Source organism: Apteryx mantelli, chromosome 1 (genome assembly GCF_036417845.1).
Source record: "Apteryx mantelli isolate bAptMan1 chromosome 1, bAptMan1.hap1, whole genome shotgun sequence".
NCBI lineage: Eukaryota > Metazoa > Chordata > Aves > Apterygiformes > Apterygidae > Apteryx > Apteryx mantelli.
The window spans coordinates 94,942,359-94,965,858 of record NC_089978.1 but is presented as its reverse complement, the minus strand read 5'-3'; the positions used below and the strand labels follow the sequence as shown (position 1 = coordinate 94,965,858).

The 23,500-nt window shown below is 35.2% G+C and overlaps 1 protein-coding gene across 1 annotated transcript in view; it reads left to right on the top strand.

Annotated features, from left to right (window-relative positions):
- Positions 1-23,500, top strand: part of CFAP47 (cilia and flagella associated protein 47) — a 377,656-nt gene that overhangs the window by 340,513 nt on the left and 13,643 nt on the right. Inside the window, exons 61-62 of the mRNA XM_067289744.1 lie at positions 12,521-12,692; positions 14,184-14,345. Coding sequence (XP_067145845.1) covers positions 12,521-12,692; positions 14,184-14,345 — 334 coding nt within the window. The remainder of the gene's footprint in view (positions 1-12,520; positions 12,693-14,183; positions 14,346-23,500) is intronic.

Here is a 23,500-nt window from a genome sequence, read left to right as displayed (position 1 = left end):
GAGATTTTTAAATGGCCTGTTCTTGTGCATTAGAAACAAGATACATAGAAAACTAGGATTATATTATTTCCTTTTCCTGAACTGCAATATGTTCAGGCATTCTGATGGAAAACTTCAAATAGGACTTTTTTAATTCAGTGATAATATACTGGGTTAGCACTTGATCTTAACTTTCTAAAGCAATATCCATGGCGGTAGGACAGTCAAGTGAAAAACAAACAACTTTTAGCATGGTTTTTGTCTCACAGGCAGCTACATGTCCCTCCCCTGTATTCTAGCTAGAATAATAGTAACAAATCCTGAAAAGGAGCCCTTGAATTATGAGCAAACAGAATTTGTGAGCACGAATCAGTGCTAATGTTTCTGTTTACAGGACAGTCACTCAGCATTTCTGTTTCCTTACCATTTTGTAAAATGTTAAACTCTGCAAGCCTTAAAATTGAGAATCATCATTATGCAAATTAAAATTAGTTTCTAACACCTCTGCAAAATCATGCTCAGTTAAAATATTCAGCACTTACAGGAAACCAGATCAATTATAAACTAATCTGAAGTTATTTATTCACCTTCACACAATAACTCTAAAACAAAATCAGATGTAATTCATTTCTTTCTAATGTTACTTTTCAGTATGATGTGCACCCAGGAGAAAGAAAAGACCAAAAGAACTGATTAGCTAACCCAACATAACATATCTCTGAAGCAAGGATGCGCAGATAGGTGGCTGTATTTAGTGGCTAAGGGAAAAGTAGGCAATATAATTTGCTGCAAGAATCCGTGCCTTACTTTACTTATTATATTATCGTACTGTTGCCAAAGTTCCATTTCTCCATTTCTTTTTCACTGAATTGGGTGATAATGAAGCTTTAGCGCCATAGCATGGATTCAGTTCTTTACACCCTTGGTTTGTCAAGATATTTTGGAAAAGCTTCTGGAGGTCAAAACTATAGGCAACACAGTTCACCATGCTGTTAGTTGTGCTTCTGCAATATCATATCACCCCACAGTGATCCATCTGCATTAATTTGAACTAATTTAGGATTTAGCCCATTAATTATGGGCTATCAACACAGCAGAGCTAATCTAAGCCCATGAAACATGAACTTTGTGGGTTTTCCAGAAGAACAAAGGGTCAATCAGTACTTGCCTTGTCTAATTATCTCATCTCTATTTGCACGCTTTTCATCTTAGAAAAACAAGCGGGAGGGATTATATACCTAAATTTGCCATAGACAAAGTGCCTGACAGTCTCTGTAGTAACAAATACATGCACACCTGGAACTAGTCTGTCCCAAATGTTTTTCTATTTTCAAGTTATTGCATTGTATTTTTGTGACTCTGCTAAATGGTAATTTCAAATTGACTTATAATGGAATTTATCAAGTCAATTCTTTGCCTATATTTTCTTGTCTCTGAATTCGCACTGTTCAGGCGTTGTTGTTGTTGTTAGAGAAAATGGAGTTATGCACTTCAGAGATTTCTCTCATCTCTCCCATACTGCTCATTTCCAAAATGAGCATGAGGCAAAAAGGAAAAAACAAACTTCCCCAGTCATTATGGAGAATGTGTACAACATTATGTTTCTGTAAATATAAATGCATTGTGCCTGTAGTTCTGACACTCTTAGGAGTAAGTTGATTTGAAGATTTGAAGATATAGCTAGCCATTAAAATTATAAAGACAAATGACTAAATGTTGCTAGTGTAATAGAATCACCATAGCAGAGTGAATGAAATTGTTCCCCTGAACCATTGCTCTTTCTTCCAGCCAGTTTGGGAAGACAGCGGTGGAATTTTAGAATTTTACTGTGCAAGCTTATTATTACTTCTGAATAGCTTTTCTTTTTTAAATTGATTTGTATCTAAAAAAAACCACAAATGGATTTATTTTCCTTACATTCATTATAGAAATTTTTCACATCAGAAATACTGCAAACTTTGGCTAAAGCCAAAGATTTTAGGATCCATGATGTAATGGAGAAGTTTTTAGAATTACCATTTTGCATGGAATTGCCTAAGGTCTCCCATTTTAGTTACCTAAATCCTTTTGTGGTTTTGGCTCTAAGTTTGCAGTAACCTAGTAGTAGTTTGCCATGCTCAAAAAATGCCTCAGTCTCAGGTGTCCTCAGAAGCCCCTGAAAAGCCCTGTCAGTATTCACAGTGAGTTCTTCTGCCTATTTGAGTTCAGGGGTTTGATACAGGGTGTTGTAAAAGTGTGCCTCCTGGCTTTGGCTTTGCAGAAAACACAGTATTCTTTACAGCTTTGCCCAAAGAAGAGGAACTTTTGCTGTTCTTTGTGATGAGAGATATTGAGAACTTGGGTCATCTTCCCTCTTCCGCCTTGGAGGACTGCAATCCAAACCTCCCATGAGACTACTGCTGTCTTATAGTAGAGGCATTTATACTCCCCTGCATTCAAGCTGTTCCACCTTACAAATAACTTTAAATTTAATTCATTGGATAAGAAAAAGGAAGCAAAGAAACATGACTGTAATGATTAGGCAGTGTGTTCCAGTCTCTGTGGTAAGGCTGTTTTGTATATTAAAAAGTCACAAGATAACAAAAGTATTCCTCTTTAATGGACCACAGTATAGTTTAGAAATATCCGAGACGTGCTTACAAATGCTAGTAACAGTACCAGAAACAATTTAGCTGCATCAGTAGAGAGTTCCATGTGAATAAATTCACATATTTTGGTTAATTTTCAAAGGAAACTAACCCAAAATAGTATGTGATTATCTAAGTAAAGATTATATCATAATGCAGATATCAGAATTGAAATAATATCAGGAAACTTATAAATAATTTAAGTTATTTTGATTTCAAAGACATGATTTAAGACATAGATTCTTTCCATCTCATTTATAAGAATAATCCATTTATATGACCAGATAAAGAATGCTTGCTAGGGAAATTTGTCTTTTCTCCATATCCCCTTATAAGTTAGAAGGAAGTACAGAAAATCCCTCCATCTGGTGATTGCAGGTTTATATGACCCATTTTACTTGTGTAGCCTGTCTACTTTTTGAATTTGCAGAGGTACTGAGTGGGTTGCTTTGAATATATACAACCAAGTTTTCAAAATACAAAAATCCATTTCTGCATGAGAAAATCCTCAGACTGAAGTTCTTTAGTCTGTAGTCCCACAGGCTTATTTGCCTAGTGATTTAGATGAAGATACGGGGAAATAGCATAACCTAGGTTGCCATCTTTGTCATCTCCACTTCTAAAAATATGCAACTATTATAAATACCCGGAACTGCAACAGTTCCTGGTCCCTAACTCCCCATTTCATGTGGTGACCATGAATCAAGAGATATGTAGCAAATGAAAATGAATAGTATACTTCTTAAATGTCCTCAAAAAACAAATAAATCAAGACCTTACAATACATGTTCCCACGTCACATCTTCCTTCCTAAAATCCTGCACAAAACAGATGCAGTTTTTGTTGTGTTCGAGAGGCAACCAGATTCTGCTCAGTCTGGACAGTCTAATTTGTGAAGAGAAATTTCAGAGTCATTAGAAATGTAATGTGTCTATCTGAAATATCTGCTAATTAAATTAAAACATTTTAAAATACTATATTATTAATCTTCTAAAGTGAACTTGTAATGTAATTGCAAGTGAGGATTAGCTCAACAGCTTGTATGATAGTTTCAGCTTATGGAAATATAGCATCCTATAGCTGACACACTTAGTAGATGTAAAAGTACCTTTAAAATTGACAACAAAAAGCCTTTTGCTACGCATGGGTTGTGTTATTCAAATATTGTGGGTTTCAATATTTTCTTGTTAAAAAGTCTTGGGTTTGTTTGTGTCAGTTCTTCAGAATTTCAAAGGGCAAATAGACTGTACTGCATATAGGAATATTTTAAACATCAGTGCTTTATGACTTGCTGAAAAACTACAAGTGCAGCCTTGCTGAGTAAGAACTGCATCTCAGCGCGGTTTAATGTACTCTGATTTTTAACAGCAATCAGCAGAAGTGTGCCTTGTCTGCTCAAAATTGTTTGAGTCTAATGGTGATCAGGAAAATTGATAATGGTTCTATTTTTACACCCAAGTTACAAGACAAAGGTTAAAAGTAGTCAGAAAGCACTTTCTCTTGAAAATGCTATTTTGAATTTTTTTATTGTATCTCTATTAGTTCAGCAAAACCAGGTATACATTGCATAGACTCAGCTGATTTACAAAGTTATATATCAATGATGCTTAGAGGTGTGGTCAAAACTTACAAAACCCTGAATTGTGTTAATAAATATAATCCACAATATTTTGTGTTCCTGGACATAAAGTATTTTATAATTATATGTAACCTTAATAAATAACTCTGAAGGAGCTTGAATATCTATATCAATAATTACTCATATTTAGTAAGACAAATTATGTTTGTGTGATCCACAGTATTTCAAGATTGCCATGTTCCTGAATGGAAAGTATTTTATAATTATATATAACCCTAATAAGGAATTGTGAAGGAACTTAAATAGCTAATGATGGGCTAAATCTATTTGTCCTTGGCATTTGTAAAGTCACATTAATATAGCATAGAGTCACATTTTAACTGGCAAGTGATAAGTTTCATGAATGGAAGTGGTATGTTTCAAAATATGGAAAAGAGTATTTTCTGTGCCAGAGAACGATACTTGACACAGTATACGCTGACAATGTTGGAAGACGGGGAATAAGAGGAATTGCTAAAATAGTTTTTAACTAGTTTTAAGAATGAATTTGGAAAAGAGAGAGAGAGAGAGAGAGAGAGTGACTAAGTGTATAGGATGTAATACAAAATGCTCGAGGATTATTTGAACACATAAGTGTGATGAGTGATTTAAAGCAAAAGCACTGATGTCCTCTTAACCTCCTATAGGAAAAAATATAGAACATCCCCTATGAGTTATATCTTTCCACTATATCAGGAAATGATAAAAAAGAAGGCTGAAAACTAGGATACCTCTGAGGGAGGGAGGGGCCAATAGCCATCACACTGTCCTATAAAGAGACTGAAACAAACAGCATAGCCATTGCATCATAACTTCAAAAATCTTGCAGCCTATCTGTAAATACCCTGCTGCTGTAAAGGAATCTGAAGGAATTTGCTTGTATGGGAAGCAGGTCTTCCAAATGAGCAGCATAATTTTTTTAGTCAGTAGTGTAACTACTTCATGCATTAAAGTACTCAGACATCATCATGGTGACATCAAAACATCAAAAACCTGTGAAGAGATTAATAATTTTGTTTTCAGTTTAGCTTTTGTGTGGGCTGTCACAGATTGAATGGTTAGATTAAAAGACATCTTGAGTTGCTACTGATTTCAGGGAGCAACATTCAGAAGGAGCCAAATGAGTGAGGGTACCATGGGAAAAAATAATGTCTTTGTGAATTGAGACCACATCATAACATATGTTCATGCAGAAGCTGTTTTGAGGTTGCTTATGGCCAGGTATGCTTGTGCAAACGTTTCTAGCTGCCAAAATCTCTTTCCTTATTTGCAGACTGCATCAGACTTGCTCTCATTAAAAAACAATAGTACTGCAAAAATATCTGTCCATCCTATCTGCCTCAGTCTGATGAAGTATGGACACGCTGAAAGCTCTCCAGGATATCCTGCATACCATGAATGAATTTGAGCCTTTTGCCCTTTAAGGCCAGAAAAAAGCATTGTAGAAAACCTGGCCCATGTTCTCTACTGGAGGCAGGTTGTCCTGGCAGTACTGAGGAAATACTTACTCTTCATGCCAAGATTTCTGTGCTACTCTAAAACTTATGTAAAAAACATATGTACTTGAAACACCTTCTTTTGACATTTAGAAGCTAGGCTCCAGGAAACATTTTCCATGATTCCCATGCTTTATCATCTTCTGCTGATCAGATAAAGAAAATGAAATCACCTGAGATCTTCCAGAAATCTCTTTCTCTGATCTCCCTCCCCCTTGCCCTGAGAGGAAGGGAAAGTTCAGCATAAGAGAAGAGGGCTACCAGTCTTAGGTTCTCAGTGGTGCTTCTTCAGGCCCCTTACCTTCAGGTCCAGTCTTCTCCATGGATACTAGTTACAGAATCACAGAATCACAGAATGGTTGAGGTTGGAAGGGGCCACCAGAGATCATCTAGTCCAACCCCCCTGCTCAAGCAGGGTCACCTAGAGCACATTGCACAGGATCGCGTCCAGACAGGTTTTGAATATCTCCAGAGAAGGAGACTCCGCAACCTCTCTGGGCAACCTGTTCCAGTGCTCTGTCACCCTCACAGTGAAGAAGTTTTTCCTCATGTTCAGATGGAGCTGCCTGTGTTTCAGTTTGTGCCTGTTGCCTCGTGTCCTGTTGCTGGGCACCACTGAAAAGAGTCTGGCTCCACCAGTCAACTCTGGTTTTGCTTGGAAAAACATTTTCAGAAGTGTTGACCTAGTTACACCAGTGACAAACAGCGATGCCACTTGTGGTCTTCAGATTACATTAGTCAAATGCCTAAAGTTAGTTGGGATAAACCTACACCAAGTAGCCAAGTAGAGTAACTTTTATCTTTTTGAAATTATGGCTATATGTTCCATATTGGATTTGGTAACTTAAAAGTCCAAATTATTTGTAGCATAGGCAAATAAAGAAAGGCAAAACTTCCAAAAAAGCTTTAGAATAGAACCAACTAGGATACACAGTAATGTATGAATGTGTAAGTTTCAGTATGAATTATACTTTTCTTTATTCATTTGATACAAAAGCAGCTCTTCATTCATTGGCTTGTTTAAAATAAGAGGAAGGCTTGTTGACAGGTGTTTTAGTGGTTAGTCAAAAAAAACATCATAAGGTGATCATTATTTGCTAAAATTATTAGATTAGGAGCTAAATGAAGGCAATGGTATGTAAATAGGATAATGTTGAAAAAGGAATAAAATATTTTTGAAAAAATACGTTTTAATCAGTTACTGTAAAACCTTAATATATAGAACATTGTACACATCAAAGCAGAATGCCAGATAAAAGCAGGATCATGTGAGAGATCCTCTGGGCTGATCTTTTTGCTTATCCTGAGGTTTTTGCTTCAGTTTACTATGCCAAACTATGCCAAAAGCAAAGAAATAAAAACTGTTAAGGGAGAAGAATGTGGGTAAATGTAATAAAAAGGGAAGTAGTCCAGAAGGGATTCAGAGAGAGAGAGAATGTGAGGGAGGTAGCTGAAAGGAAGAATGCAAAAATGTATGAAGAGTAACAGATACTAGATGCAAACACTGTATTTCATATACATAGATTGACAAGCTGCCCATTCATTCACTAAATGATGCAGTGTTTTGAAGAAAGACTTTCTAAGGCCTTGCATTAGAAATCTATTTTTAAAAAGTGTTCTGAGAGAGAAAAAAGTAGCATACAAAAATAGTAAGCTTCAAAGAAAATTTAGGAAAGAAATGTTAAAGGTGTTTGATAGGAAACTAGGCAGTGGAATGTATGGTAAAAAAAAAGAAAAAAACTGTGGCTAGGAGTGGAATTTTGCAGAGCCTTGAACATATGGATGAAAAGCTTTAATTGGATATGGAAAGAGAAATTTTCACTGAAGAGATATAAAGACATACAAGCAGAGCTATGCTGAGAATTTCCTCAGAATTCCGTTGAGCATCAATGAGTATATTAACAGCAGGAGGAGATCACTTTCATATCCATTAATTTCTTTGTATTAAGGTAGTTTGGTGTCTAGCATTTAACAAAGTATGTGATGTTATTTTGCTGGTATTTTATAATGCTCTCCATACAGCAGTTTTGTACCTGTATGAAGAACTTCAGTGAAAGGCCATATTCAGTTACAAACAGGTCTTTTGGCGTCCTTGTGCTCTTTGCTTATTCTGCTGCTGTTAGCCTCCAGTTATGACATTTCACAGTGAGAAGAAGATGTTTACTTCTCAAATGAGATTCATTTCTCACTGCCTGGAAGATACTGGCTACTGAAATGTTGGAAAGTTCTTCCCCATCAGGCTTCCTTTTATTTTTTCCTTTTACTCTTCTAACTCACTTTTGCTATTCACTCGAGAAAAACTGTATTGAAACCAGTTAATCCACTATCATTTATTTATCTTTTTATGTTTTTCTTTAATCCAAGTCATTCATTCTCTCTGCTTCTGCTTTCACTCTTAAGGCATAACTGCATACTTAATGTTCACTCCCCACTCCCTACTGTGTTCAAATAGTATGCGTGTGAAGAGTCCCGGAAGACAGTGGAGAAGCAGGAAAAGAACAAGTGTCAGACCACAGTTTGAATGGGGTTATGAAGAAAGATATTTTCCGAGGTTTGGAAGGGCAGCATTAGATGCCAAATATCTGGTAGATATGATTGGATAAATTCTGAGCCTATAGTTTCTTTTTTACTTGCTTTGGAGGCTATTGTTGAAGAGGGAAAGAAGTCTTTGTTGAGAACCTGGGGAGGAGCCAGGGCAGCAGCTGGTACTTAACCTTGGAGAATTAGCAGGACTAGGGGAAAAAACAGTGAGAGAGTGCAGTATGTTTACATCCAGCACCAGATACAGTAATTTACCTGGCTTTTGAAAAGCACGAAGCTGCAAGTTTATGAACAGCTGGGCTTTCATTTTGTGTTTGCATCCTGTGACTGTGCTGACCTCCTTTATTAATGACTGCAGGTAAGATTGCGGCCGGCTGAATGGGAAGGCCACTTGAATGAATTCACTCTTTATCTCTGTTCTGTTGCACCTATCCAAAGTAAGAAAAGCCTCTGTAATGAGGACAAGCATTTTTGCAATCTGAACCTCTTTCTATCACTGCTTCAATTTCCTCCTGTGTCACTGGAAACTGGGGACAACATGAAGGACAGGAGCATCCCTTAGCACGGTCCTCTTCCCTGCCATTTCTAGTCACCAAGTGTGCCACAGGTTAAGCGTTATTTGCAGAGTGCTCAGATGGCTGGATCTCGTTTGGGAATCCACAAAAAGACTGCAGCCTCACAGGCCTCTTTCCATTAGATTTTTATCATCAGAAAGCATGTTGTTTAATGAGCTGGTCTTCAGTGGGGTCAAACACTTATTCACTTTTCAGAAATATGAGGGAGATGCACAAAGCTTCTCTAATGACAGTGTGAAGCTCTTTTCCAGGTCAGATATATCCAGTGGGCCTTTCACAATACCACCTACAGACATTAGGCCTGTCACTGTCTTTGTAATTAGCTCTTAGCAGGTGAACTTTTCTACTGAGAAGTCAGTCACATTCCTGAGGTACCTGTTGTGTGAACCTGTTAGGCTGCTCTTTTTATTTTTAGATGTATGGCATCTATTAATTAGCTTTACAGTAATCCCTAACAGTCACAAAAAAATCACATTTTTCTAAACTGTCTGCTCGTAACGTAAAAACTTTGAAGTTTCCACGCTTACGAGTCAAAAAGTAAATAAAACGAAAGTGGTCTATTTCCTTTCATCTTCTTAGAGGTTATAAAAAACACAACAAATCTTCAGCACTTTGATTCTAGTGCTTTTTGAGAAGTAGCCTTGCTAACACTTGAGAATAAATGACAGCCATATACAAAAGTACATAGCTCAAAACTCGTGTTGTGAGGCAGGCTTTCAAATATAGCTGCTTCAGTGATTCTTATGAAACTGCATACATAAATGTTGCCTAGATGCATACTAACTTTTGGAAGTCTTTAGTTGCAGAAAGGAAAATGCTATAAAAAATCGAGATTCATAGCCTTTCAGAATAAGAAATGTTTAATGCTTTACAAAATTCATCTTGCAATAATTACCTCAAAATCATAATCTTACTTCATGTCTTACTTAAATAATGCATAATATTCTTTGGGAAATATGAAGAAGTAATATTTTTTTATAATGAGAATTTCGTTCCTTTGGTCTAACCAGCTGTATATAAATACCATGTTATATTTTTATCCCATTATTTGGATTGATAAATATCTGTATTTTAAGACAAGTGTGAAGTGGTTAAAACTATTGCTGCTGCTCTATTGCTGAACTATTGCTTCAGAACAGAGGCAGATTAATTGGGATGTACTTTAACCTGCATGTCTATTCTACATTTTGCATTAGATAACATAACAATTGTACCTGCACTAAACTGGTGATTTTAAAAACAAAACTAGTAAATGACTGGTATGCAAAGTGCTGGGCTAAAGGTTCAAGGCATATTCGAACAATATGCAACATTGTATTTGGCATTATTTTAAAAATAAGGATAATTCTGTCTCCAGTGTTTTATTTATTTGCCACTTACATTGAAACTGGGCTTTTAAGAGTCAATAGAAATCTGAACATTTGACAATTTGGACACATTTCTAGCAACGTTTAGCAACATTTTTTTGCCTTCAGCAGCTGCCAGTTTGTTTAGACAGCATGTAAATTATAGAATTGTCTGAAACAAATATTAACATATTCACAAAGGCTTCCCATAATATGGTAGTCTTTAGGGTTTGCAGCTCTGATGAAAATCTAATTACATTTTTCTGTTTTGAACAGCCCTAAACTAGATCTGCAGTGTAGATTCACAACCAGCTAAGGGACCTGCATAATGAAGCTTTCAGATATTTTCATTTGTGCTTAAAAATGCATTGTTTTTCCTTAGGTGTTGTAAATATTAAAGTATTTTAACTAAATGCTTACTGTGAGCATAGAACAGGTTATAAAACAGCCCAGAGCAGAAAAAAATATAATATTTAACTGCTTATGACTAAATGGCGTTATGTAAATATGTGAAACCAAACCCAAATATCTTCAGACACTAAAAGCACCATGTAATTCACAACATTTTCTTCCTAGCATCTGAACTATAAAATAAGCCTTTTCTGAGCAGTGTTGTGTGATTTAACTCCTGAAAGAAACATCTGCTCAACAGTTGCAATTTTCCCACTATGGAATGCTCCAAATGATGTAATCTTTTCTCTCACATAATAAGTTAATTTTTATGTCTAAATCTTCGTGTTTTGGCATTTGTATAGGGTGACTATTACAAACTTTGGGCTGTCTTGAATTCTAAATGCATGGCATGAACATGTTATTTTTCAGAAAGAGCAAGAAGGGAGATTCTTATATTAACAAAAAAACATGGAACAATGTAGTATGATCCCAAGAATTTTATAAACTGTAGGAAAAATGTTTGTCTTTAATTTCATTATAACAAAGTACGTGTATAATAACAGAGTATGTGTATAATAACAAAGTACGTGTATAATAACAAAGTACAGTTATAAAGGATAGATTAATATGTGGAAATCCTATGTTTTCAGTACTCAGTGTATATCTACTATGACAGATAATCCTGTATGTTGGTGATAATGTTTTGCTTATGTCTGTGTAACTCGTACATCTAGGATAAATCTTCTATATATCTGTGTAAACAATGTACTTTAAAGAGTCAGAAGCGATTCGGTATAAGCTCTGACAATTTTTAGGGTTAATCTAATCTATGTGTTACAAAAATATTGTCAACAAAAGTTAAAACTTCTTGTTAGTTAATGAAGTAATGAAAAGGAACTTTTACATTTAAGCAAAGAAGAAAGGACTTCAAGCATTGGAAGAAGTCTCCATACTCTTTAAGTGGCTTTACAGATAGGCAAAGTGGAAGTAAGCTGTTGTTTAGCTATCTCACAGTGCGTTGTTTCTTGGGGATACAGATTTTTTATAGAAAGAAATGTATAGTCTGTATTTTAGAATTCCAAATCTGAAGGCCCTTGGAGGTAACCCTGAACCTGATTGACAGTCTATAGCCAGCATATAGATGGATATGTAAACAGGAGTTCTGCATAATGCATCACACTAAGCTCTGCAAAGTCAAAATGTGTCCTGAGATATGTGGTCATAGTAAAATGAAATCTCCTGTAACATTTAGTGATGTTGTTAAAAGACTTTTCACCCACAGTGCGTAAAACTTTTAAATAGATTAGAAGCTTAAGATTCTATTCCTCATAGTAATTTAGTTCCTGTCTGTGCACAAATTACTATCGTATACTGAATATTACAGTGTTCTTTATTATAGCTGGAAGAACCATTTGATTCAAGAAGCTCAGCTGTTTATTTTTATGTCATTATTACTTGGCCTTTTCATAGCTACCAAAGGGAATAAGAGAAGAGGCTGCTAGTGACACCTTTGCTATTTTTCATTACAGTGACTGTTTCTCAGGCTGGCAGCCATCAGTGTCACTGATGTGGTTAAATAACAATTTTCTTTGAGGTTGGCCCAATAGAATTAGTAACAAACAGTACCACATTCTTGCAATTTACATTTGGCTGAGGAACTAGAAATATCCCACTATACTGTAGAAGTGGTAGCCAGAGCAATGTCACTATTGTTAAACTCTCCTAATTCTTCTAGCTTTCATTTTGTCTGAAACTATACAGCCTATTATATGAAATTGGAAGATTTTGCTATGCAATCAGAAGCAAATCAGTCAAGTTTTGGGTAATTGCTAGTTTTACTCGTTTGTCACTTATAATAAGAAAAGCCAGAAATGTAACTACTAGCCAGCCAAATGTTTGCCATTTGAATATACACAAATTGATCTTTTACTGTTATATCATTTAGGTTTTTCCACAACAGTGGAATTTCTGTATGAATTGCAATATCAATCAGATAAAATTAAATCTCAGCTTGACTCTTTGGTGGGCATACATCTGATGCAAAAAGAACGGGATACAGAGTCTGGAATTATAACACTGATCTTTAATATAGTGTTTGCACCTAACAAACCAATGAGGTAAGTCCCTGTTCTTTATTGCTAATAGAACATGCAATAAAATCCTATCTGATTAAGCTTAGCTAAGGAAGCACCTCCCTGCACTGTTTTCTTCATTCTGTTTTTCCCCCTGAGATCTATTATTTTAGATTTTCTTACTTGCCACTTCTCATTATGATATCTTTGGTATTAAAACTGACAGTGTTTCTTTTTAATGCCTGATAGATGGTTCTGTTGAGTTACTGCCCTGTTGTGTGTGTCCACCAATTTACTTCTAATCATTGGAGTATTGAAAGTGTTACAGCCTCAGATGAAAATTGCTTGCTCTCCAAGTAAAGCACAGAGACAGGATGGCCTGTCAGCCTTGGAAAAACTTTTCCTAGACAAATGTGTGTGCATATTCTTTGGCAGAGTGGGATGGTTTAATTTGAAATGAGTCTGCAGTTTCCCAGTAACAATGGTTCACAGAAAAATGGTACTCTCTTCTATAGCTGTGATGTGAAAAATGGTTGTTTTGCTTTGCTTTAATTTAGTACATGCCATCCTTTTAAAAAGAAACTGTGAAAGGGATATTCTTTTGGAGAGCGTGAGAAATTGCATCTTCCTTTGGAAGAAGCCAAGCTTGTATGGAGGACAGACTTTCCTGAAGCTTCTTTCAAGAAAGAGCAGGCAAAAGAGAAATTCAGAGGTTGAACATTACCACGAAGAGGAGGGCAGACACTGCCAGATCTCATGGGTTCCATGCAAAGAGGGTATTTTTAGGATGCAGGAGGGGACTGTATTTGCAGTAGTCAAGAAAATTATTGAAATAGACTAAGAGCAAGCCTCTAAGAAAGTCTATCCACCCACTTCCACAGAGGTCAGAGGGGAGATTTATTTACAAACCTTCTTTATTTCTATTCTGTCCTCCCTCCCTCTCCCCTTTTTTTTATCTTTATGTACCTGAGACCTATCAAGCCTGGTGTAGAGGATTGAAAGGCTGCAATTAAATTAGTTTCTTTATCATCCGAATCTACAGCACTAATTCTCTTTTTAGACAATCCAAGGACATCATAGTCTGGCATCTTCTGAAAGTACATATACCTTAGTCAGATCTATTTGGTTCTAATATGTACTGCTAACATGTTCTGGACCAAATTCTCCTTTAACATCAGAATAAATAAAGAATAACCAGTAAAAAAAAAAAAAGTTAAATCAGAGTAAACAAGAAGAATCAAATCTCTCCGCTGTGCCCGTCATTTTGCTTTCATATTATATCCTTTCTTATATTACACTGTAAATATCCTGTGCTATTTAGTCTACATTCCCATCTAAAGTACAACTGATATATACTATGTCATATAAAATTAAAGACACATTCCAATTTAAAGTCATCTGCACTTTCATTTTACTGAAGTACAGTTCTGCGCACACAGAAGCTTATTCTGGATATTAGTTTACTGAGTTTATATTTTATTATGCTGTTCTATTCAATGAATGTTTTAACTTTTTAACTTTTTAACTAATTTTAAGGAATGCAGCAACTCTAGTAGTACAATGTGCTACAGGAGGAATCTGGAAGTTTCCGATACTGTTCATCGCTATTGAGCCAGAAGTGGATGATGTTATCAACATTGAAGCAGTTGGCCTGAATAAGGAAACTATAGTTGGCTTTAAGCTTACAAGCCAGAGAAGGTAAAAATACTTATGATAAAGTATTTATGCAATTTTCTGAGGATATAACCCATGCTCAAATACATCAGATAGATAGGATAGTTTTGGGCAACAGAAACATAACTGAGCTGCAGCCATCTCAGAAATAAGTCGTTACTTCCAAGTGCCGCACTGTGTAGGTTACAAATGGTGGTTCTGAGGCTGTACTATAAGAAACAGAAATGTTCTACACATTAGTCTATAGCTGCCAAGAGAGAATTGGTGGAGTAGGTCCAAATGCTTATATTATGACTCCAAGGTTTTGCCCTAAAATGTTTTTGGTTGTTAAAATGCATAACACAATGCTAAGGAAGATGTGTCATGATATTAAAGGCTTACTTTATGGAACATGTACAGAGCTTTAACTAAATGTTTTTACTAACTGATTTTACTAAACTAATTGTTTTTCAAAATACTTTATACATAAAACAAGCCAAAAAAGCCTTTGTATTGTGCTTTAAAAATTTTTAAATGTGCCATTCTTTTAAAAGTATTCATGTTTTATTATATAGAAATGTTATGCATTCTTCTCTACTCTCCTCTTTCATTAGGTAAAATAATTTTGTCAGAGTCTTCAGTATTTTATTACTGGTCTACAAATGCTCTTTTTTAAAAGTCCTGCAGAAATCTCTGTTAGTATAATTTTAATATACCTTTCATTATTTTCTTAGAGTTGCACAATCTAGTAACCCTGTAATGAATTTATATATAGCAGGAACTCAAGGATTGCATTATATATTATAGCTAGATAAGCTTTAAAACAGTGAACAGTCAACCTGAAAGACAATGATGAGGCTTACAGTTTAATTACCTTATGGAAGTTTTAAAGCTTCCCGATAAACTTTTTTTTTTTTTTTCTGTATATCTACCAAGTGTACCAGATGCTCTGATTGATAATTAACTTTCATTGTAGATGCATGCTTTTGTAGCATCCCCAGAAAGAAGCTTCCTTGATTCTTACTGATTTTTTAAGACATTAGTTCCAAAAGCTATGCATTGGAGATGGACAGTTATTCCAGCTTTCAGGTGACTGTCAGTGATGATAATTCATGAGGACTCTGCAAAAGGCTCCTACTGCCATGTTCATGTTAACAGCTTCAGTGGAATGGACTGTTTCAGGAACAAAAGTGAAGCAATTGCTCTGGCAATACTGTAATCTGCTGGTAGGTGTTTGATAGTAGTGAAGAGACCTAACATTCTCAAAAAAGGTATTATAAAGCCTGAATCATTACAGTTATATATAAAAAGAGCCTTGGTGGAAGACAGAATCTCTTTTTCCCTCAAAAACATTCAAACTTTGTTTTATATAACAAGGGTTTCCCCATACGCATTTTACATACAAAATGTAATGCTTGCATGTAATGAATATGCTCTATATTGTAAACAGTACCAACAACTGCTCTGTAAATTTTGTATTGCTTTATCTTATCTTTGATTTACTTAGGGTCTTTTGGGGGTGAAGATTTTGTCATGGAAATAGAGCACTCAGCCAACTAAAATGTAGCATTCAGGATCTGTAGTTTGAAAGCAATTACACATGAAACTTGTATATTACAGATGTAATTCAATGCTTGAATAACTCAAATGACTCAGATTAAAAATAAAGCCATAAAATATTAAAATATGGATTAAGAAGTTTCAGTTGGGATATGGAATATCATCATATAGCCCTTTCCAGAGAAAAATGATCAACCCTTTGGGTTTTTTCCTAAGAGTTAGCAGCCCAGTCCAATGGAGAATCAGTTCTGGTACTTTAAAAGAGGTGAATCTTTTTCCCTTGTGTATATATATATACTTTCTGTCTTCTTTTCTTGTGAATAGTACCTCATTGCACTGGTTCTTTGAATGAGAGTGACTGGGGGGGAAGCAGAGAGGGGTTTTCTGTGAAAGGGAATCTGCAACTGTGTCTTTTTCTCCTTTTTCTACCTGTAGGACAGAGTGGTTGCTTGGCCTCACTAAGAAGAGCAGTACATCTTTTGGGGATGGCAGGGTTCATAGTGATGCAACAGTAAAAAAAAATTGGGAACTACTGCACAGAAAAAGGACAGTATCTTGTTAAGGGCGTATTAGGATTCTCTTACATATACCAATTTAATTGACAAGCTTTAGTGACCCAAAGAGCACCTCTGGTGGCCTCTACAAAGCTGAAAGGTCAATGGTTTTAGCGAGCTTTCTTTTTCTTTTTTTTTTACATCTTCTTTTCTCTAATTCCCTCCACCTCCACAAAATACTCAATGCATAAGAAATACTTAAGAGTAAATTAATGATTTTGCAGTTTACCCATAACTACAGCTGATGTAGTTGCTTCAGAAATAATGTTACAGTTACAAATAGGAGCAGAATTGCTATGCTGTTCAAAATGATTTATAATATGAAAACCCATGCAAATATGTAACACATTCTGTTTTTAATAAATTTAAAATAGAGATACATATGCCTCTAATGAGCAAAAGACCAATATCTGCTTCAGTGAATAGTGAAAGACACTGGGAATCCAGCTACATACTTTTGTTGTATGAAGAAAATTCAAATATATTTTTAAAAATGGTCTACAGCTAGAACAATTGTGATATATGATTAGTCCAATATTTTACTTTCAGCTTAGCAAATTCAAAAAGGACATACTGTTGGGTGTTTTTTGTAACGGCATTGAGATTACTTGGAAACAGATAAGTAGATTTCACTTGTTAAGTAGGAAAAATCTGCCATTTTATAACATTCATAGATGACCTTTTTTGGTATTTGTCATAAATGTAGGCTTAATTCAGCACCAGCTGAAATATTGGCAACATTTCCAGTGAAGTAATTGGCTTTGGAGCAAGACTCTGTATGTGTTTTAACATTAGTGTTTGTTTTAGTACCAAATGCATTATTGAATGCCAATGTAAACCAATGTACATAATGACAGCAATATTAGCCAAAAAAGTATAGATAAAATATTATCCCTCTAAATAAAAATTATAGAAATTTATTTGATATGCATCTTAAAATATTGGTCCTTTCTTTTTGTGCTGATCTCTATGTATTTGAAACAGATTATAAAAATTCTGAAAGTGATGCTGTGCTTAAGAAAAGCTTAAATGCTTTTTGCATTTGGTTAATGCAACAGCTTAATGCTTTTTGCATTTGGTGTACTGAAAATAACTTATTTTTTAATGTATTTTTAATCAATTATATTTTGGGATCAGAACAATTTTACTAATAGAGAACTGTTTTCTGGAGAACATTTACTACTATGTATTCTAGTACACAGGTAGCTGGATTTATTTCTTCATGTTAAAATATTGGCATCCAGCTGCAGCAGAATGTTGCCTCACTTGTTTTCCAGTGCAGATTCTTCAGTAGCCAACATGCAACATGTAGGTAGATATATATGAACACTGCTTTCACTTGAAAAGGTTTGGTAATTTACATTAACTTTGAATGTTTAGTCAAAACAATGCATAATTCTCTCCTGTTCATTCTATCTGTTTAATTCCCATATACATAACCTTCTTTCTCTGACGTAATTTTAGCTTTCCATCACTATCTTACCTGTCACTGATAGTTTTAATCATGTATTGCTTCCCCTATACAACCAAATTTTATCCATCCTCCTCTTCTACCCCAACCTTTCACTCCAAATCTGTGTTTATTACAAACCAGAAATTTCTTGCATTAAGGAAACTTCTCAGATGAACTCAGACTATATTTCAGAAAAACACACTTAAGTCAGTCCCAGCTATCACAGAAGCCAAACAGATGATATCAATATGGTCTCTGTAGAGTGGTGTATGCATAATCCAAGGTTCCACCAGATTATGGAAACAGGGCTAGAATAAAAAGAGAGCAAAAATGGATGGAGTGGGAGAAGACAAGAAAGCTGAATTTAGGCTTTAAAATGACTGCATATGCAGATTTAGTTATGTTAATCTACATTTCATATTTTGTACACTGAGGTGGCTATGGTTCGTATTTCATCTATGCTCATTTCCTAGTGAATAGAATAAATGTTCAGTAAAGAAATTCCTTGATCACAGAAAATTAATTTTAATGCTGTCTGAAGAATAGTGAGAAATCCAGTTTTTCCTTTACCTTCCATAATTCTAAAGGGAAAAACAAAAATTATTTTACAGTTACAACTTTGAAAAATATTTCTGTTCTTCTGTAATTACTGCTGTATTTCATTAGAACTACCAGGAGCTAGAATTATGTATACTGCAAGAAAATGCATTCATTAAGTTCTCAGCACACTTACTCTCCCTCATACATTGCTGTGCGTATTATAGTCCTGGATTCCTGTATGAATCTAATTGTTACCAGTTCTGTGAAATTCTACCATTAATCTAAAGATGTAATTAGAGTACTTTATCTTAGTATCTCCCATGTAGTGGCAGCTGCAAAGTACAAATATTGACTAAGCTCCATTTTTGGAGTCTGAATGTAGATGACATGGTGGAAAATGTTGATAATGATACACATGCAGCAGAGTTTCCAAAAAGTGATGACCATCCTTCTTAGCAGTATGATACCTGAGGTTTAACATATTTAGCCAGGAACCATATTTAGCCATATTACCAGAAGCTTTTCTACTGGAAGAGCCACTTTGCCAGTCTGCCTATATAGTACATCTTGGTATAAAGAGAGTAAGATTTTCTGAAGACAGGAATCATAGCTCCTGTTTTTGATTTTACAACATGTAGGCATCAAAAGTGATGTTATATTTGGAAAAACATACCCTGCAAGTTATTTTGTCATGCAGTGTTTCTTCATATTTTTGAAAGTCTTCAAATTCTGAAGCAGTCTTTCCAGTGTTAAGTGGTGTGGACATCTCTTCTGTTGTCCAGAGTTCAGGATTTACAGTTGCTTTTGGTATGGTAATATAATCAGTTATGAGAAATAATGAGGATAATCTCATTCTTTCCTTACTGTCTTTTTTTATTGAAAAGTAACCATCTAAATCATGCCAACTATGACTAATAATTTTAGAGAATTTCACAACTGTATACTGCTAATGAGTGTATAGAACTTGACAGTGTAATAACTAAAATCTCATGTGTTTTCCAGCAGGTGTTAACTACAAATTACAGCAAGTAAGTTTGATTATGATTAACTATTTTTGGAAGCACATTGCAGCATTTTCAAATTGCATCCATTATTTCCTTAGCAATTATATACTTCACAGATGAATAGGCTATGTTATTCTTTTTTTTATTGAAAAAAGTACATTTGGTCAAAAGCACCATGCATTGCTTTTAAAGTATAGTTTGCAAAATCCTCAGTTTTGTAAAGGAGTATATGTGTAAACTTCTATAGGAATAGTTTACTACTTCACTAGATTGAGGAAGAGAGGAGCAAATAAAGCTATTTTGAGCCTTAATGTAATAAAGACTTCATTATATTTTCAGCTTTATAAAACAGATTTGCTGGGCCTAAGCATATTTTATAAGATTTTAGTGAGATCTCTGTGGGATTATAAGTTTTAAAATCTTTTTTTAGTTGAAGACATAAGGTGCTATTTGTTTTCAATTTACTGATCTAAAAATTATCTAATGTGAGAACACTGAGTAGCATAAACTGCTGTTTAAAAATAATGTGAAGTGAGGATTAAAGGAGTAACTGTAATTATGTCTATTAAACTAGTTCAATTTCCACTCTTCCTGTTGTCATGATTTTATTTCCTAGTTATTTTTTAAATTCAATTTAATATTTACTATTGTTCATTCTTTGAATGAGGAGAGAGTTCATATTGATTGATAGCAACATACAACCATTATGACAGTAGTTATAGAACTCGCAGATGGGAAGACACATTTGCTTCTTCGGTTTAGATGGCCTCTGACTTTATATTTACTAATTCATTTGTGCTTGATTTGTGCATGTTTTCAAAACCCTACCCTGCATATCATTCAACTTTATCAAGTATGTCTGTATCTGCCACCCTTAACTTAAACAAAAGCCTTCCTGGGAAAATACAGAATGCCTCATCCCTGTTCTTCCTGGCTGAGAAATGAGAAGCCAGAATGACTCCAGAGCTGTTTTACCTGGAGCAGTAATCACAGAGCAAAGGAGGAATTAATTTTTAATCATTTTAAGCAATGTAATTATTAATCTTAATTATACACTAAATACACAGACACTGAAAGCTATAATGCCAGAAATTTGGGTGCTATTTTGGGGACTTTGGAGATCTCTAGCTTTCTCTGTACTATATAGATGATGACAACAAGAAGACATGCTAGCAAGCTACCCAGGATTCCATCTAGTCTCCCTGACATGAACATCAGTGAAAACACCACTTGATTTTTCTTGTGTGGCCATCTTTAGATATATTTTTAACAGAAAAATCCATGATTTATCAGAACTACAGGCACTGTGAAAGGTTCCTGTTTCTAACTGTGTGTGAATAAGTTTTTAATTTCTAGTTCTTGTGCCAATAGCCATATCTACCTCAGCATCTCTTTTGATCTACCATATTATGGCGATACTTTTAATTTAACAGAATTTCCGTTTTCCTTATTTGGACATAGCTCCTGCTTCAGGGAACATTTTATGCCAAGTAACTGAGTTCACTCTTCTGCTTAAAACTGCTGGAAGGGAAGGGAAGGGAAGGGAAGGGAAGGGAAGGGAAGGGAAGGGAAGGGAAAGGGAAGGGAAGGGAAAGGAAAGGAAAGGAAAGGAAAGGAAAGGAAAGGAAAGGAAAGGAAAGGAAAGGAAAGGAGGGAAGGGAAAGATTTTAGGTGTATATTTATATGTGTGTATGTATATTTACACATCACAGAAAAATATACAGCAGCCTCTTAGTATCTTTTCTCAGTGCTGTCTCGAGGTACATTGATTTTTTAAAGCATTTTAATAGTTTTTCTTCAATTTTCTTTTTGAAAATTAAAATCTGGCAAAGTTAACACAATAAGATTTTTCTCTGACTTGGCAAATATGAGTATCTTGTGTGAACAGTTATAGATGAGCTTTCTGACAGTTTCATTTTAAACTGTCTTGTCCATTTTTCAGGATTAAAACAATGGCTTTTCCTCTTTTACATTCTCTAACTGTTTTGAGGAATCATTTCTGGTATTTGAAAAAAGTTACTGTTGCATTTCACTCTGCTAAGATGCAATTTCTGCATCAATAACATCCCTGTTCTCTTGCGTCTTCTGTGCATGCAGCCTCTCCCACTTCACTTAGCCTTTTGTCGTTAGATCTATTGTCTGAGTCACGCTGTTATATGTCTCTTGAAGACACAAAGCGTTTATTAGTAGGTGTCATTCCTGACTAGCTGGATGCTTTTCATACTTAACAGAAAATAGACTGAACACAAGACAGAAAGAAAGCACTACCTTACAATGTTTCCTAAATTCAGTAGAGCAATTTTATATTGGAAGAGGAAGACCTGTGTTCAGGTTCCTGGCCCAGATCAGAACCAGGGCTTAAATATTCATCTCAGATGTTTTTGATGAATACTTTGCTACTTGGTATGTCTACTCTTTTCCATCCCTTGCCTGTCTTGTGTGTGTAGTAGGTATGCTATAAGTGTTCATGGTTGAGCAGGCCTTGCTGGAAATGAAGATGAGAAAACTCAGGGCTTAGATGGCAAGAGGTGGGAACTCAGGCCATAACAAGTTTGTTGGTATAGTGGTGTAAACTCAGCTGCACAGCTTGAGGTACCACAAAAAGATTATCAGCATAAGCTTGATGTCACAGGACTTGAAATGCAGCTTCAGACATTCAGTAGTTTTGACCGCCTTGATGGCACCTAAAGGAAAAGTTAAGCTAAATCCACTAATGCAACTAAGTCTGATGGCACTACTAAATATAATGTTCTATAATTTTTTTGAGGAGGCAGAAGCTTTTGGGTTCAATTTTTTGTACTGGCAGTTTTCTTCTACAGACTTGCAATATGACCTTTTTTCATGAGAGTATTTTGAAGTTAAGAAAACTTTTCATAAGAACATATGCAAAAGGAGAGCTATTTTTAAGCAATATAACATAGACCCAGTGTACCACCCGCTGCATAGCACTTGCCCAGGAAATATGGGACATTTCCATAGAGATATGAATAGTCATAAAATATTAAATTACACTCCTTTGTATTTTCTTTGAAAAGCAGTATTATTTCTGGTGTGACAACCCATGAATACACAGATTTGAACAGTTTTCCTTTGAGTTGCTGTTAATTTTTCATTCTTCAAGTTTTATCAACTAAAAGTGTAGCCCTAAGCATGATACTTGCTCTGCTGTACTATGGCAGTGTTGTAGGTTGTTTTTCGACAACGATATCATATTTCCACTTCAATTTCTTTTGTTCTCCTTCTGTATATTCACAGGTTAGCTAATGTTCGTATATTAAAAACACACACAACATACAGTAAGAGTAGTCAATATGCCAACAGAGTGGACTAGACAGACGGGAAGGAAATATAAAACAGGAAGTGGCAAAGGTCTAGAAGAAAGTTGTTCAGATGGGTTGAATATTGAAGAATTATGGAAAAGAAAGTGCAGGATTTGGACATAGGCTAGATGCGAGAAGAGAATGAGAGTAAAATATAAGTCTAGATGATAATGGAGATGTCCTCTGCAACATATGAAAGGACTGAAAGGAGAATACTTGACTGCAAAGAATGTAATGTATACTTTTATACTGAGAATGTGTTTACGACAAGGAGTCACTGAGGAACTCTGATAGACAGTCTTCACTTGGGATTGGGCAAAAATGTTTTGTATCCTCTCCTGTAGTCCCCAGCTACTGTTTTTACTGGGAATAAGACATTTCCTTTGGGTGCATAAGTACAAGTACTGCCATGAAACTGGCTATTAAACAAATTCTACAGTATCTGTGACAAAACTTCTTATGAGACTCAAGACATACAATATCTGTAGAGGAATGTAATATTTTTTATTGCAATATTTTAAAGTGTTTGTTTATAGAACAAGAAAAATTTGGAAAACAGAGATAGAAAACCAGGATTTTTCATATATTCATTTCAAGGCTTTCAGAATTCCCTCCCATTCTAGTAACACTCCCTCGGATTGCAAACACAGTCATAAAACTTAATAAAATGGGTGGTTTGTCAGTTTTACTTGATTAGAGATTAGAAAAGTGAGGGTTTCTAAACAGGAAAAGCAGAGTTTAAGTCTGACGTGGATTTTACTTCTATCGG